The 16259-nt window shown below is 35.6% G+C and overlaps 1 protein-coding gene across 7 annotated transcripts in view; it reads right to left on the reverse strand.

Annotated features, from left to right (window-relative positions):
- ROBO1 (roundabout guidance receptor 1) overlaps positions 1-16259 on the reverse strand; it is a 569906-nt gene that overhangs the window by 1753 nt on the left and 551894 nt on the right. For all 7 annotated transcript variants that reach the window (XM_070406018.1, XM_070406016.1, XM_070406015.1 and 4 more), the window contains 3 exons: positions 15878-16030; positions 7489-7797; positions 1515-1711 (listed from right to left, as the gene is read on the reverse strand). In XM_070406018.1, the coding sequence (XP_070262119.1) occupies positions 1515-1711; positions 7489-7797; positions 15878-16030 (659 nt within the window). The remainder of the gene's footprint in view (positions 1-1514; positions 1712-7488; positions 7798-15877; positions 16031-16259) is intronic.

Genomic DNA, 16259 nt, shown 5'->3' on the forward strand with positions numbered 1-16259 from the left:
ATGGTTTTATTCTTATGGTTTTTGTTTTTCATTCTTTCACTAGCATACATTGGAAAGAGTTCATGGCAACCGATTCATTTGTCAACTTTAATTGGTTTTGAAAGCAAATCCAATAGTTCTGTAACAAGTACCAACTGCGTTCCACACAGTGTCTCTGTGTTGCGGGTGTGGTGCTGGGGAGAGAGGAGCAGTAGTAGGCTGAGTTCTCTACTCCTCCTATCCCAACTTAGCATTATAGCTAAACTTTTACTGTTTTTAAATATTGGAGTCATCTATATACTCATCTATATTCATCCCACAAAAGGGCTCTTCTTTAAAAAACAAAAAAACAACACAACACTTGAATAGCAACTTCTATAACAGTATTTGCAGGAGGAAAGTATTCTTATTCTAAACCTCAAAATCCAACTACATTGTGCATGATGAGAAATTTAATCAAATATAATTACTTATAATTTTAATCTTGTATTATTTGAAGTTACAGTTTAACACTCCTTTAACAATATACTTGTGATTAAATATACAGTTGACCCTTGAGCAACATGGGTATGAGCTGTGTGGGTCTATCTATACACAGATTTTTTTTCAATAAATACTGTATAGGTATTTTCTCATCCTTATGATTTTCTTAATAACATTTTATTTTCTCCAGCTTAATTTACTCTAAAAGTCTAACTTATAATATATATGGCATACAAAATATGAGTTAATTGACCGTCCATGCTATTGGTAAGGCTTCCAGTCAACAATAGGCTATTAGTAGCTAAGTTTTGAGGGGATCAAAAGTTACACATGAATTTGTTCACTGCATGGGCAGGAGGGTTCGAAGTCCCTAATTGCCCCGTTGTTCAAGGGTCAACTATATCTGCAAAAAAAAAAAAAAAAAAAAAAAAAAAATTTGTCCTCAACTTGCTTTCTTATGAAATGGAGGAAACACAATCTTAAAATGGGAGGTGATTTTAAATATTATAAGATTGCCAACTCTGTTTGATACCTTTTTATAGATTCCAACAAAAAAACTCAAGAAATGTTCTCTTCCACATGGAAAAGTCAGTGTCAGGACTGTAGGTGAAAAATATAGGGTCAAATCAGCTGGATTGACCCCAGTGATCACTAGGGTGGTAGATAACACAGGCAGAATACCCTCACTCACATCATATAACTGTCAATTACTGGGTTTTTATAACTTACTACAATACTATGAATTATAATTATTTTTAGATCAATAGTTCTTATTTCCTAAGAACATGCTTGCCATGTAAATTTCTTATCTGAATGAATACCTGTAGATGAATGTGAACACTAGATCTACAAGGAAACTATTATTACCATTTAAAACTTTAGAATGCATTTCAAGAAAATAATTATTTTTTTCAGAATTACAGTTTCTGGCATCACTGATATTAGGGTTTGTGATAAAAAATAACATTTCTATAGACTGATAGATGCTCCTGACTTTAAGGCTGATATAATAACTAGTCTAATGTTGAGAGATGAAAAAAAGTTATAGATACCTCTAATTCTTCATTATTATCTCCTCCTCTTTCATATCCTCCAAGAACTTGCATTTCTGCAATATTTCTTCGACCTACATTTGCTTGTTCTCTTTGTCTGCTTCCTGATCCCCTTGATGACATTGAGCTTGAAGAACTAGGATCTCTGGGATTATTGGATGTCGGAAAAGTAGGTCTACAGTAAGGTAGAATATCCTCTGTGTAATGAAATATGACAAGTGCATATGAAAATCATTGTACATCTTTGTTCTATAATGTATCACTCATGTCTATAATTCTGAAGGGGGAAGCATCAATGTTTTTGAGGACTAACTAAAAACATTTTATAACAATAACAAATAAGTCAGCACCGGATTTTGTAAATGAAAATAACAAATCTTGCTGTTTTCTTAGTAGGGGTTGGATTCCACTCAAAAGCTCTTGTCCACCTCAAAATCACTTGAGAACAACATCTTTAAAGAAGTAAACCAAACCTGGAGTCAAATTTGGTTTCCAGTTCTATATTTCACCATGTGATCTCGGGTTGTTTCAGGCTTTAGTTTTCATTTTTCTAAAAATACCCTCAGGAGCTTTTAGTATTCATTTGAAAACAGAAGAGACAGTAAAATACCTATGTAAACTCTGAAGAATTATTCTAGGGCACTTAATAGAAACAACGCCCAGTCTCCTCTAACTTCAAAAAACAAGCCACTCCAGATAAATATCACATGATCTCACTCATTTGTGGACTATAATGAACAACATAAACTGATGAACAAAAACAGATCCAGAGACAGAGAAGCATTGATCAGACCGTCAAATCTCAGAGGGAAGGTAGGGGAGGGTGGGGGTAAGGGGGAGAGATTAACCAAAAGACTTGTATGCATGCATATAAGCCTAACCAATGGACACAGACAACAGGGGAGTGAGGGCATGAGTGGCGGGGGGGGGGGGGGGGGGGCGCAATGGGGGGATAAGGACACATATGTAATACCTTAATCAATAAAGAAATTAAAAAAAACAAAGAAACCCCAAACAAGTCACTCCAGTTAACTGACGTCTCCTGAATGTCTATCTCCATACTCCTTTAAATCTGTTTCTAGTTCTGTTGATGCATCCTCCAACCGCTCACTTAGCTCCAAAGCCTGTCCACTCTACCCTTTGGACACCAAACACATAAAAAAACAACAACTCTTCTACATGTAGTTTTGTTTTCCTTCCCCAAGTACTTCCTCTGTTGACCACATGGTATGAATGAAATCTGGTTTCCACCGAAGTTCTCTCCACAGAAAGGAGGATGGCTTGCCTGTAGCTCACTAACACCAGCTCTAACTCATTGTATAAAAACATTCTCTTCTGGTGAAAGCCAAACCATATCCTTATGGAGCCTGTTTAGGCTCCTTAATGCCACCTTTCTCCTTCCATTCTATTCATCACAGCTTTCACTCCCGAAACAGACTTCTGACTCACTAAGGTTTCACAGTCCATGAGGACCACTTCTTCTGCAACTTAACTTCATAGAACTTGGTCTCCTATAACCTTCACCTTTTGTCCCTAGCAACCTCTTTACCTCTATTGACTTTAGTTTTTGACAAACTACAATATGATAAAAGCCTTCTCTTGCTAAAAATTTTCCCCTTAAGCTTGTGTGCTACATCAATTAATACCTCTTTCGTCATTGCTCAGCAAAGCTTCTTGAAAAGTAACTTGAACTCTATTGGTAGATGCAATTCCCATTCACTCTGTATTCCAGGGAAATCTACTCATGCCCACATTACTACAATGAAACAGAAAAGTCACTGTTGACTTTGATAATGCTAACCATGCTTCATTCTTCTCTGGCCTTAATCTGGAAACCACTATCAATTTAAACATTACTACTCTCTTAGCTTATGGTCCTCCTTCCTTCTTGGCCAGACTTCTGTGGGTTTTTCTTATGCAGTGCCTCTTCCATATTGATGCCCTGCAGATTTCTACTTTTAGCCCAGTGTTTGTTCATATACATATTCCCACTCTGGATGATTTCATCCATTCTCACAGACTATAACCTCTTCTGTAATATAACTGTCATGAGAGTGGGTATTTTTATCTGATTTTGTACTGATATACTATCAGCTTGACATATGACAGGTCTTCAATAAGTAGTTTTGAGTGAACAGGTGAGTGGCTTTAACTACTATTTATTATGATGAATCATTCATTTATATTTCCAACCTGTGAACTATGCTCTGAATTTTAGGCTCCTACAGCCAGGTCAATTGAACATTTCCTCTTGAGTGTCCCTCAGACTCAACACATCCAACATTAATTTCATCATGCTCACTCCCCTGAGATTTATTCTTCCTCTGTGTTCTCAAGCTTAGCTAATAACATCACTAATCATTAAGACATCAAAAACAACAAAAAAATGGAATTATTTTAGACTTTTTCTCTTCCTTCCAATAACCTTAAATGGACAATTCCACACATTCCAGCTTATAACAAGTGAGGCTGATTTTGAACTCTAAAAAGTATCTTGAATTTTCTCTTTCAATGATCCCTGTTCTGATAGCCTGGTTTATATTCTCTACATCTCCTGTCCAGGAATTGTAAATATCTCTTAACAAGTCTCTGCCCTTTGAGTTATTCCCTTCTAAACCATTTTCATTAAGCCACCATTTTCTTACAAGAACTGCAGGATCTCTATGACTTAAGCAAGCTTACATTTACCTCAAGAGTTTCACCTTTACTATCTAGTGGTACTGAATTTCTTATAGTCTCCTCAATGTACCTCAAAGCTTTTCTCTCTTTTTTTTATATTTTCTTTTACCCAAGGATGAGTTTTTATTGATTTTAGAGAGAGGGAGGAAGGGAGAGAGAGATGTGAGAGAGGCATATTGATTGGCTGTCCTGACCTGGGATTGAACCCACAACCCAGGTATGAGCCCTGACTGGGAATTAAATCTGCAACCTTTTGGCATACAGGATTATGCTCCAACCAACTGAGCCACCTTGCCAGAGCTGTACCTCAAAGCTTTTCATGCTGACTTTCTCTGCCTGAATACTCTATCCACTCTTCTCACCCAAGCTAAATTTCACCCATCCTGAACACTCAGCTATGTATCATTTCTACCAGGAAAGATCAAGAAGTTTTTCTTTACACTTCCCAAAAGATTGGGATAATTGTCCCCTCTCTGGACTATCAAGCATCATGACACCATGAACATTATACCAATTATGAATATATCTGTGAATCTATAGATAACCTGTCTCCCTCTCTGATTATAAGATCCCTGAAGTCAAGGTTCATGCTTATATATAAATTTCAGGACTAGTATGATGTTTAATAACACAGTTGATGTTTGATATAGGTAAAAATAAATTGAACCAATTGAGTAAATGTCCGCCAAAAGACCAGACATTCTACTCCCTTTAATTAAAAACAATCATTTGTTACACATCTAACTCAGGGTGCTTCTTTCATTATAAATAATTATAGCAATGCATAGAAATATTAATTTAACGACACACAGAGGTCTATGGTTCAAATAAGACTTTGGGAAAGCAAGACATATAAAATAGAAACTGGTCATATATAACAGTGTTTTCCATGGAAAAAGGCTTCCTTATTTGTAGAGTGATTGTTCAAGTGTTCTTTCATTAGAAATATTTTTACAAGATAGAGGACAACTTAATTGAATTTGTGAAGATTGATAAAAATAACTTAGTCCTTTGTTCTAATTCTGCATACACCAAGATCTTTCTGGGTTTATAAAATTATTTCCTGAAGAAAGCCAACTACGTGGGAGGGAGCTTGTTTATGAGCAGCAAATTGGTCCATACTTTCAGGAAAGATACAAATCTAATAATTTAGAGCATGATATTTCGTTTATGAATCATAACTTGGAGTATAGTTACCATAAGTCAAAAATTCAGATAATCTTTGGCTTAACTGATAAAAAAAGTTAAGTGTTTTAAACTGATATTGTGGTGATGTCACCAAGTACTCTGTGAACATGTAGTAGAGACATCTGTCTGAAATGCACAGCTTTGCTCAGCACTTCACTGCCAAGTCTGGCCCTAGGTCAAGAGTTCAGGTTTCTGTCACAGAACAAAGTGAAACTGTCCTCCATATGGAAGGAAGTTGCTAACGGCCCAGTGCCCATAAAAAACAGAACAACAGATTGATGTCTGATCTTACCAAAATATATCTATTAAAAGAGAGCAGTAAAGTGCCCTTTTAAGCTTTTTGAGATTCATTTCCCTATCACTTTTTCCTGACTCCTTCATCAATAACCTTCCTTTTCTTGTATCTCTTCCTCTAAAATGTTTTTTTCTTCTTAGTCTATAATAATGTTCACATACCTTTCCCTAAAACATTCTCACAGATTCTGCCTTCCTGCCAAACCCTTTCCCCACCTTTTTTTCTCTCCCCAACCTTCTAAAAAGAGCCTGTGCTCACCATCTCCCTTCCACAATTTCCATTCACTTTCACACCCCTGCAGTCTGTGTTTTATTCTGACTACTTCACTGAAAATAGTTCTTCTGAATGTCACACATAAACAACATGTTGCAAAATCTTTGTATTCTCCCCTACCTAAACCGTGGGCCACCATTCACATTCCACTTTTATTTTTGTGGCATTTCATATTTCTTCCTATCTTAAAATTTCCTCCTCCATTCTTTCTAGGATATTATTCTCTCTAGTTTGGATACCTTATCTATTTTATATCTGAGTGGGTCCTTCTCAGTTTGCATCATAGAATTTTGTTCCTGTGCCTACTCTTTAAATATGATCATCCCTGACTACTGGTGTGCACATTCTCACAGAGTATATTGTACCCATCTCTTTCCAACTTCACATCCATTTCATATAAGTAGCTTGAAACCAGCCTTTTTGGAAGTAATTACACAAAAGAAGGATATGGCTACAAATTAGGGTTTTGCTTTGTTTTCCTCCTAGAAAATCGATTACTATACATTAACTAGTATGTCGCTGTTGATAATGTGGCCTCTGTAATTCATGCAATTTTTACCTTTGTAATAGTTCTCACATCCTCTCTCTAGTTGTAACCTTTCTCCCGATCTTTAAACTTAGTTCTCTAAAGTCTTATTGATTTTTTTCCATATCTGTATTCTTGACAGCATCTTACTCTATTCAAAACTGAAATTTTTTCCCCATCACATCTCTGATTTTCCCTGTTTTGTCTAAATTGCTTAACACAATTATGTTCCACTAATCTTACAGGCCATCTAATTAACACTTGAGTAACTTTTTTTCCCCACTCCATTATTTTATTTTAGTTTTCTATATTCAATTAGTCACCAAGTCCTATGGGGCCTATCTCTGAAATACCTATGTAGGCTGTTCTCTCCTCTTTATTGCACAACTGATTTAACTCAATACTTTCATAATTTATATCTAGAGTATTTTCAATTTTCTGATATTTTCATTTACCTGATTCTAGTCTCTTCCTTAACTATAACATGCTGCCAGTTATTTTTCTAAAATACAAATCTGATTATATATTTTATTACTCAACATTATTTGCTGGCTCACTGCTGCTTATATTATATATCCCAAACTCTTTAGCATAGTATTCCTGGCCTTCTCACCTGGCCCAGCCACCTTTCTAGTTTTATCTTTTGCCATGTGTCTCTGGCCCCAATATCCTATTCTCCAGGCAAACTGGAAAGGAGTGCTCACTAAACATTCAATTTCACACTTCTATAATTTTTTCTACCTATTTCCTTTACTTGCTCTTCCCTTCTCCCTATTTAATCTGTGGAAATCATGTTTTCTTTTTTTGAAATACAACTCAAGTGGCATCTAAGGAAGTCTTGTATAATGTATTGGAATGAATTGTTAAAAATTATTTGGGTATATGCATATCTCCTCCATTAGAGAGCAAATTTCTAAATCTTACTGCTTTTCATATGGCCCTGGAGAACCTAACAGCATACCTTGCAAATATGTGTTCAATCTATATATGTTTGGTGCTTAAATAATCAGTACCTTGGATGAGATGAGTCTTTGCTGGTGGAAGGTCCCGTTTTGCTGCCTTGTTTCCGCGTCCTTTCCCATCATTTTGCTGTTCCTGTGCTTCTCTGGGTTCACCTGGATTTGTTCGCATTTCAGCAACTTGTCTTCCATCCAATACTTCCCTCCCCTTATAATTGCCTCCTTTTCTATCCGATGATCTGTCTGTTCTTGCTTCTATACAGGGAAGTTTTGGCACCATGACAGGTCGTACTTCCAGCTGTGCCTTGGATTGGACAGTGGGTGACTTTATAGCAGGTGGTGGCACAGGAGGAGGTGGAAGATCTAAAAAGAAATGTTTAAATACTGTAAAAGTCTGCCATTTATAAAATAAACAAATATTAGAAATATCATTGGAATTACATTCATCTGGGACTAGAACGATTGAAGGCAACCAAGGAATAAGAAGACCAATGATTTTAATGTACTTTTTATGTAGCACAGAAATATTGATTCACAGAGCTGAGGCTTATAGATTATCTAGTCTTAGGGTAGCTAATATAGGCATAAATGCTGTAATATCCCCAACCTCCCAACCACTACAGATCTTCCTAATTGATTTCAGCATAATGTTGCTGATTCCAAATACATACCCTTAGTCCTTCAGACAACCACTTCAAATTGATTGAAGTTGGCACTTGAGTTGAGGCGTATTTGCTATCTCTAATCTAGCCTAAATCCTTTCTTATTTTGAACAGGGAAACTCAACAACATGGATGTTAAATTATTTTCCAACCTCAAAGGTAGATGTGACCAGAACCAGGACTAATGTCCGCAGATTCTTAATTTCTGGCTCAGTGTTCTTTATACTGTTTCATTCTATCACATATTTATAATCCACCATTCATTGATAGGAATCTCTTAACTTTGTATATGCAACCATAGGTTTTAAATCAAATAATCACTGGAATAAATATAGAATAATTTCATCTATCTATCTATCTATCTATCTATCTATCTATCTATCATCTATCTATAGTTATAGCTATATGTTAATGTTATATATAATAGAACATTATATATAATTCAATTTCTTATATTATAAATACAATTAAAAGATACTTAAGTATAAAATTTGAAATTTAGAAAATTTATTTAAGTGGTATTATTTTTTTAAATAACTCTTATGTATACTCTAGGGAGGAGAAATATGTATCCTTATGATAGTTGGTAAGTTAGAAGAATATGAAGAGATTATAGTTTTAGGTTTTTTTGGCTGTTATGTAGATGATGGATTTTGAATCCAGTAGACTATTAGGTTGTTCATAATAGTTCATAAAAATAATAACAGGGGATAGAACTATATTAGTGGCTATTCAGATGGCTGTTCAGATGTCTTTGACAGAGATTAAGGAAGAAAAGTCAATATTATTTAATAATCAACCAAATACAGTAGGAAAGGGAAAGGAAAGAACCTATAAAACTTTTAGGTTTTTTGTCATAGTTGACTAGGTAGATGAGAGAACAATCACTGAAGATAAATAATGCAGGGATGAGGAAGCGGTGTTTTATGAAGAAACACTGTAAATTCAATTTCATTTTATTTTATTACTAGTGACCTGGTGTACAGATTTGTGTACATTGAAAGGAAATTATTAGAAGGTGGCCAGAGGGGTGGGACTGGGTGAGATGGGCCAGACACACCCTGGAGCCAACCTCCCGAGGTCCCTCCCCAGCGTCGCAGAGTGAGCGGGGTCCCTCCAGCAGGTGGGGTCCCTTGGTCTGGCCTGCACGGGTCGGGCAGAAACCGGCTCTCCCACATTCCCCCAGGGGTCCTGGAGTGCAAGAGGGCACTCTGCAAAGTTGCTGTCATACAGGATGTGGAACACAAATGCAAGTGTGCAGTAAACCAGATTCAGGGCTGACAGTGCCCCAGCAACAACATAACCCATGGCTGAAGGTGAAATCACGTGGCCCCACAAGGAATCGGGCTCCCTCCTCTCTGGTTTCAGGGTGCGTCACCTGAGAACTGCTGCTGCCAAGTCACTGCAGCTTGGCAGCTGCTGTGTTGAGCATCTGCCCCCAGGTGGTCAGTGTGCATCATAGCAACTGGTCGGATGGTTGGACACAGCATATTAGCCATATATACACACACACATACATATACATATATATTATTATTTTAAAAAAATATTTTTTATTGATTTCAGAGAGGAAGGAAGAGGGAGAGAGAGAGAGAAACATCAATGATGAGAGAGAATCATTGATTGGTCACCTGCTGCATGCCCCCCACTGGGGATTGAGCCTGCAACCCAGGCATGTGCCCTGACCGGGAATTGAACCATTGACCTCCTGGTTCATAGGTCGATGCTCAACCACTGAGCCATGCCGGCCGGAATGTATGTTCAATTTTAGAAAAGTGAGTAGGAGAAACCTTTGAAGTACACAGATAGAGATATCCAATAAAATCTGAATTTCAAGAAAGGCCAAAACCAGAGATACAGAGATTTGGGAATTATCAGCATAGTTATGTTCTTTCTTAATTCATGACTTTAGAAATGGTATTTTTTTTAATAAGCATAACCAATGGATGCAGACACCAGGGGGGTGAAGGCATGAATGTGAGTGGGGTCGGGGGCAATAGGGGATAAGGCCACACATGTAATACCTTAATCAGTAAAGAAAGAAAATAAAAGAAATGGTAATGTTTTTACATTTAGATATTTAATGTCTATGTGATAGAATAAATCAACTAAAACATTTATAAAACATCTATTAAATGTTTAGTATTATAATATTAACTATAAAATTTTAAACAAAAAATACATATTTACGTGGTAAAAAATTTTAAAGTTTGTAAGATCTTAAAAGTATGACCCCCTCAAACCTCCCAACCTCCATTTCAAACACTCAATATGATTATGCAGAAATGATGTTTGACTAGTTTTTTTATAGATCATTCCAGAAATTATTTATTCACATAAAATGGGAATAAACAAGTCAAATAACATCAGGGAGCACCTTTCACTTCTGAAACTATGGGATTATATACAACACAGTGGATGTCTGCCCACTGATCAAAAGTACCAAAATCAAATACACAGCCTTTCTTTCTTATTAATATCAACAGAATTGTACCTCTTTTAGCTAATTGTGTAGTTGTATACATTTCCCTATATGTACATACAGCTGTATTTCTTCTTTTTAAAGTTCATATAATGCTCTATTTAATGAATATATCATTATTTATTTTGTCAATCCCTACAGAGAAATATTTAGGTTGTTTCCGGATATTTTAGTATTACTGACAATGATCTACTGACTATCATTTACATATACCAGCATGAGAAGCTATTGAATATTAAAATTTTGTATTGAAAATTCTTAATAGCAAATTAAGGGTCCAAGGAAGCATCAATTTTAACCTAGTGTTTCTCATTCTTATATTATTTAAAAATAAATTAATCCTTATTTTGTCCCGTAGGTAGGTTTAAATTTTTTTGAAATTAATTTTCTTTTGCTATTATGTGCTAAAGCTAAGACATTCAAAATCATTGTAATGGTCTTTGAAAACAAAAAAAAACTTGAAGTACCATCTTATTACCAGTTGTTTTACTCAGGAATCCATTATTAAAACTTTTATTTACATTTTTGTTGTTGTTAGTTTTCATGGCTCACCATGTTCTTTTTTTCATATAGAATAGCCTCAAAGTTTCATCTAAAACAGTGGCCAAAGTACAGCCAACAGCACTAATTTTCCCCAGATTCTAGAAATTCGAATGATTTTAGTTTTACAACATATATTGCCATTGTCACTAGTGCATGACTTTCCTCCTCTACTACTTAAAAAATAAATTTAAAAATAATACTTAAAAAGATGTAATATCATGAAAGCACCTGCCACATCTGCTACTTGTTTGTTAAAAATAACTAGAAAGAGAGTGTTCAAAGAAGGATGATACCACATTGCTTAAAGCCAAGAAACCCAACACCACAGAGTCCTGAAGTTCAGACTGAAACTGTAAGTTGAAATGGGAAGAGGGGAAAAGTCTAATTCTGAGCACATCAGGAAGCACAGGGAAGAGTGCCTACAGTCTCATTTCTATACTGTCTGCTTCTATACACTTAAACTGGATTGCAAGCAGATTATCAGGAAACTGAGGACTGCCAGTATTTTCAAGTCAAAAAATGACTGGGCTTAATAGATATTAAAACTGATGGTAATGTATGACTCTCAAGACAAAATCTATTACAAGATGCTTTATATAGGTGCTATCTATAAAAAAGGTAAAAAAAAAAAAAGAGAGAGAGAGAGAGAATCAGAGAACCCAATGGTTATTTTAAAAGTTCTAACTTCCTGTATATAATTGCTACTGTATCTAATTGATAATTATAGGGATATGCAGGGAGTTTTTATTTCTTATATAAGCAGATTACCAAATAAATTATTTTTAGGTGTTATAAAATAATTAGAATCAAATCAGAGATTATCATAGTACAAATAATTCTGTATTTGATATAGTGATAAATAGTACTTTCATCCAATTCATACCACTAATAGCTCAAATTGGATTTAACAAATGGATCATGAACCTGTTATATTTATGTCTAGGCTCTTTATATAAAGAAGTAAAAACTATTCTTTACACAAGACTCTCCAAATACCAGTATAATGCATGCAAAGTAGTATGTAGGAGCATGTGCATGCAGACAATTCTACTGCATTAACTTGCTAAGGAGACCAGCACTCTATTTACTTAACTGCCTAAAGTCCCAAGACCTTGTAATTAATGATAAATCAAGTCAAAATAATGTCATTCCAAAGAGGGTGGTGAATTTATAATTTATGAAAAGTAGGGCTAGAGAAATAATGTAGATTTGGTTTTTAAATCAAGTATGCAAATGCATTGGAAAGGGTTGAAAGAGGGGGTGGGAAGAATCTATTAGAAAGTCCTAGAAATGCACTTATGCTTGGTTTTAACTTGATAGGATGCTGACTGATAAATATTCATATATTTTCATCCTACCCTTCATCTGGATGAAACTTGTAAGTGGCAAATTTGAAATAAATAGTTAGATTATGCCTGTTACTGTGACTATAGCGTGGAGCACTTGGCTTTGCACTGGGTTCTTCCTAGGTGCTATGAGCAAGATATGGTCACAGTGTCACCAATCAGGGGCTAGAGCGTTGTTATGGGCTAAATTGTGTCTCCTCAAAATTCCTATGTTGAAGTCCTCACCTCCGTACCTCCTAATGAAACTATTTGGATTTAAGGTCTTGAAAGAGGTAATGAAAGTAAAAGGAGATCCTTAGGTGGGCACTATTCCACTCTGACTGGTTTCCTTATAAGAAGATGCTAGGACACATACATACATTGAGGAAAGAAAAAGTAAAGACATAGGGAGAAGATGGTCATCTCCACGCCAAAAAGAGAGACCTCAGAAACAAACCCTGCCAACACCTTGATCCTGGACTTTTAGCCTCCAGAGCTGTGAGGAAATAAATTTCTGTTGGTTAAGCCATCTAGTTTATGGTACTTTGTTATGGCAGTCCCAGAAAACTAAGGCTAAGAGTCCAAGAGAGCTTACTGAAAAAATCATTAAAAATTACTCTTCATCATTGCAGACATAGCCACACTTTATCCTTCTTTATGTAGTTTACAAAAATTCTGCAAAAAATTTATAATTTAAACAAAATTTTCTAAGTAAAGATGTTACAGTCTCAAGACTGATATATCATTTTCTGGAAAGAGTTCACATAAAAAGTCTATTGACAATAATCAAACTCATCCATCATAGTTAATGTATATTTAATTATTAAAAAGCAAAAATTAAAAAAACATACCCTCCATGTTTTGCTAATAGATTTAATCCAGATTTTAACAATTGGTAGCTCTTTCAATTAAATCCTCCTCCCCTTTCTCTCTTTTAAAAAAATATATTTTTGTTCATTTCAGAGAGGAACGGAGAGGGAGAGACAAACATCAATGATGAGAGAGAATCATTGATGGGCTTCCTCACGAAAACCCTCCACTGGGGACCGGAGCTCACAACCCAGGCATGTGCCCTGACTGGGAATCGAACTGTGACCTCCTGGTTCCTAGGTCAACACCCAAACACTGAGCCACACTGGCTAGCCCACCCCCCTCTTTTTTTTTTTTTTTAACAATTGTACAAACTGTGTCTGTCATTGAGTTTCTTCATGAAATAGTCTGAGCATTTTTTCAGAAAGTGCAGTATAGTAATTTGATAAAATAATTTCCGAGAAAATTACTTTTGTTTCAATGTCCATTGTTTCAATAACCACTGTTATCAGGAATATGTGCATTTCTTCTATTTGGTGCATTAAGAAGAATATGCATTTACATAATTTTAGTCAATCAATATGCATTATGTGGTATATATAAAATAACACATAGTTTTGTTATTTTTCTCTTTACCAAATTAGAAAGCATCCAGAATTCAATTTAAGACTTGTTAGGACAATAAACATAACTAAAAAATACTTGATTATCAAAATGCTGAAAGGAAGTGAAAGGTAAAATTTAAAAAGTAGCTTTAGTCATATATCCATTTTGTCTGTTTTTGTGACTTTGAAAAAATAAATATCGACTTCTACATTATTATATATACTATGATAATTTTACATAATCACTTTAAGAAATAAACAATTAGAAATCCAAAAATATTTCAAATTAACTTTTTGGCTTTACAAATATTTAAATTATTTCATTGTTATTTATTTCTAAAATAGACTTGAAAAAACTTGGGTGCTTCATTGTTCAGTTTAATAGTTATTATTCTGGGATTAGTAAGAATTTAAATTTAATTATTAAATATGCTGAAATAAGTACTACAGAATGTGGGACAATACATATAGATCACAATTTTCAAGCACAGTGCAACTTATAACTATAAATTTATGCTATGCCCTTTAAGTTGGCATTACATTATTTAAAGTATTTTTAAAAACCATCACTCAATGCCAGAAGCCTCTCAAACAAGTATAAATAAGAGGCAGAAAGAGCTACACACAGCTCTAGGCCAGATTTCCTCCCTTATGAATTCAACTTGGATGTGTTTACATCAAGGTTTGATGCTTGACCCAATTTTCAGTTAGGGGCATCTCTCTTCTAGGTAATAAAACTAATACAACAGCTATAAAACTTGGAAAATGCCATTAAAGGAGTCCCATAAATGTAAAAGTGCTGATAGAGTTTGGCGATTTATACCTAGTGCTGTCCCTTCACAGAGGCAAACATGCACAAAGCCACTGTAATAACCCTTCAAAAATCAGATAATATTCTGGCAGCACAGCTTTACTGACAAAAGAGTCCTGGGCAGCAGCCAGGAGGCCCAGGTGTGCCAGGTCCTGCCAGTATTTAATGCAGCCTAATATCAGATAGATGCCAGTGAGAGAAAATACTCTGAGTAAAATAGAGATAATAGCATGGACAGCCACTCATTGCAAAATTACTTGTGCTCATCATGCTGTGAGCTTTGTATTAAATTTTTCTGTCAAGTGGCAGGAATCACAGGGAGAAGTGCCTCAGAAAACCCTGCTTGTAACCTTGGATAAATATCTATAATATTAGGCTTTCATATGATAATGGCAAATGATGCCCTTTTGAAAAATTGCTGACTGGTAATGAAAGTCCTAATCAGATTTCGGTGGGAGAGGACCGGGAGGTAGGGAATGCCGCCTGTGACACCCTTCTTCCCCCGCCCCTTCAGCAAATTTAGCAAACTTGACAAGATGGGTGAGTCTGCGAGAATTTATCTTACATGAATTTCCAACAAAGCCCTTGGGGTTGTTTTAGAAAACGAGAAGGTGGCAGTTTAATAAACGCTGGGCCACCTGAGGCACTTTCATTAAAGACGTTTTTTAGACAACATCCCAATGTTTGCATTATTCTCCTGAGCTCCCTTGTGAATACAAGCCTTAACTCTTCATCGAGAGTCGGTACTGTATGTAAAGGCATGAAGAAAGATGATTCGCTTTGCCTCTTGGTGTACAACCTAACTGTTGATAACACTAGAGTTAGAATAAATATTCATGAGTTAATTGTCTTCTATTTGAATGCAAAATTCCACATGGGGGAAAAATGAGAAAATGTGGAAGATTTATCAATGAATCTGATGAAATTTTATACTATACCATTATTTCAACTACATTGATGTTTACTTGTTTGATAGCTTTAAAAAATATTAAAAGTATCCGTTGTTTATCAACTTATTAGAAAACTGCAAGGACCAGAGAGGCCTGACAAGATACAGAAGTCGGCCATTCCTATAACTATTATAAGGCTTACTGAGAATGAATGCTTAATGTAATTTCTAATGTCAGTAGATGTGTTTTCTAGTCATGAAGAGCCGGATAAATGTGCGAGATTCATAGATGTTTTCATCATTTCAATGGACTTACCATCTGTGTAGGCTTCTCTGCGCAGATGTCCTGGCTGGTGTTTTGGTTTCTTGGCTGGCCTGGCCTTCTGCATCACAGCGGTGCTCATGTTGCTGTCCGTAGAAACAGGACTTGTGGGCCGAGGGCACTGGGATGCATGGAAGTGTCGGCGGCCTGAGAAAAATACATCAGAGCCAAGCTCATCAATAAATTGTAATAATAATAATCATGAAAACTAGAAAGATCCCAAACTTTTAAAAAGCTTTAGTAAACAATTTTAGCAAATAATAAGATTTCTGACACTCTGCTTGCACTGTCCATTGGGAAAAATACTTAAAGGGCATTTTCAGGCTGTTTTTTCCCCCCCTCAGTACTTTTAACCTATTAAATATTTTTTTTATTA

The sequence above is a fragment of the Myotis yumanensis genome, unplaced genomic scaffold (genome assembly GCF_028538775.1).
Source record: "Myotis yumanensis isolate MYYU_CA2020_CCGP unplaced genomic scaffold, mMyoYum1.0.hap1 SCAF_2, whole genome shotgun sequence".
In the NCBI taxonomy this organism is placed as follows: domain Eukaryota; kingdom Metazoa; phylum Chordata; class Mammalia; order Chiroptera; family Vespertilionidae; genus Myotis; species Myotis yumanensis.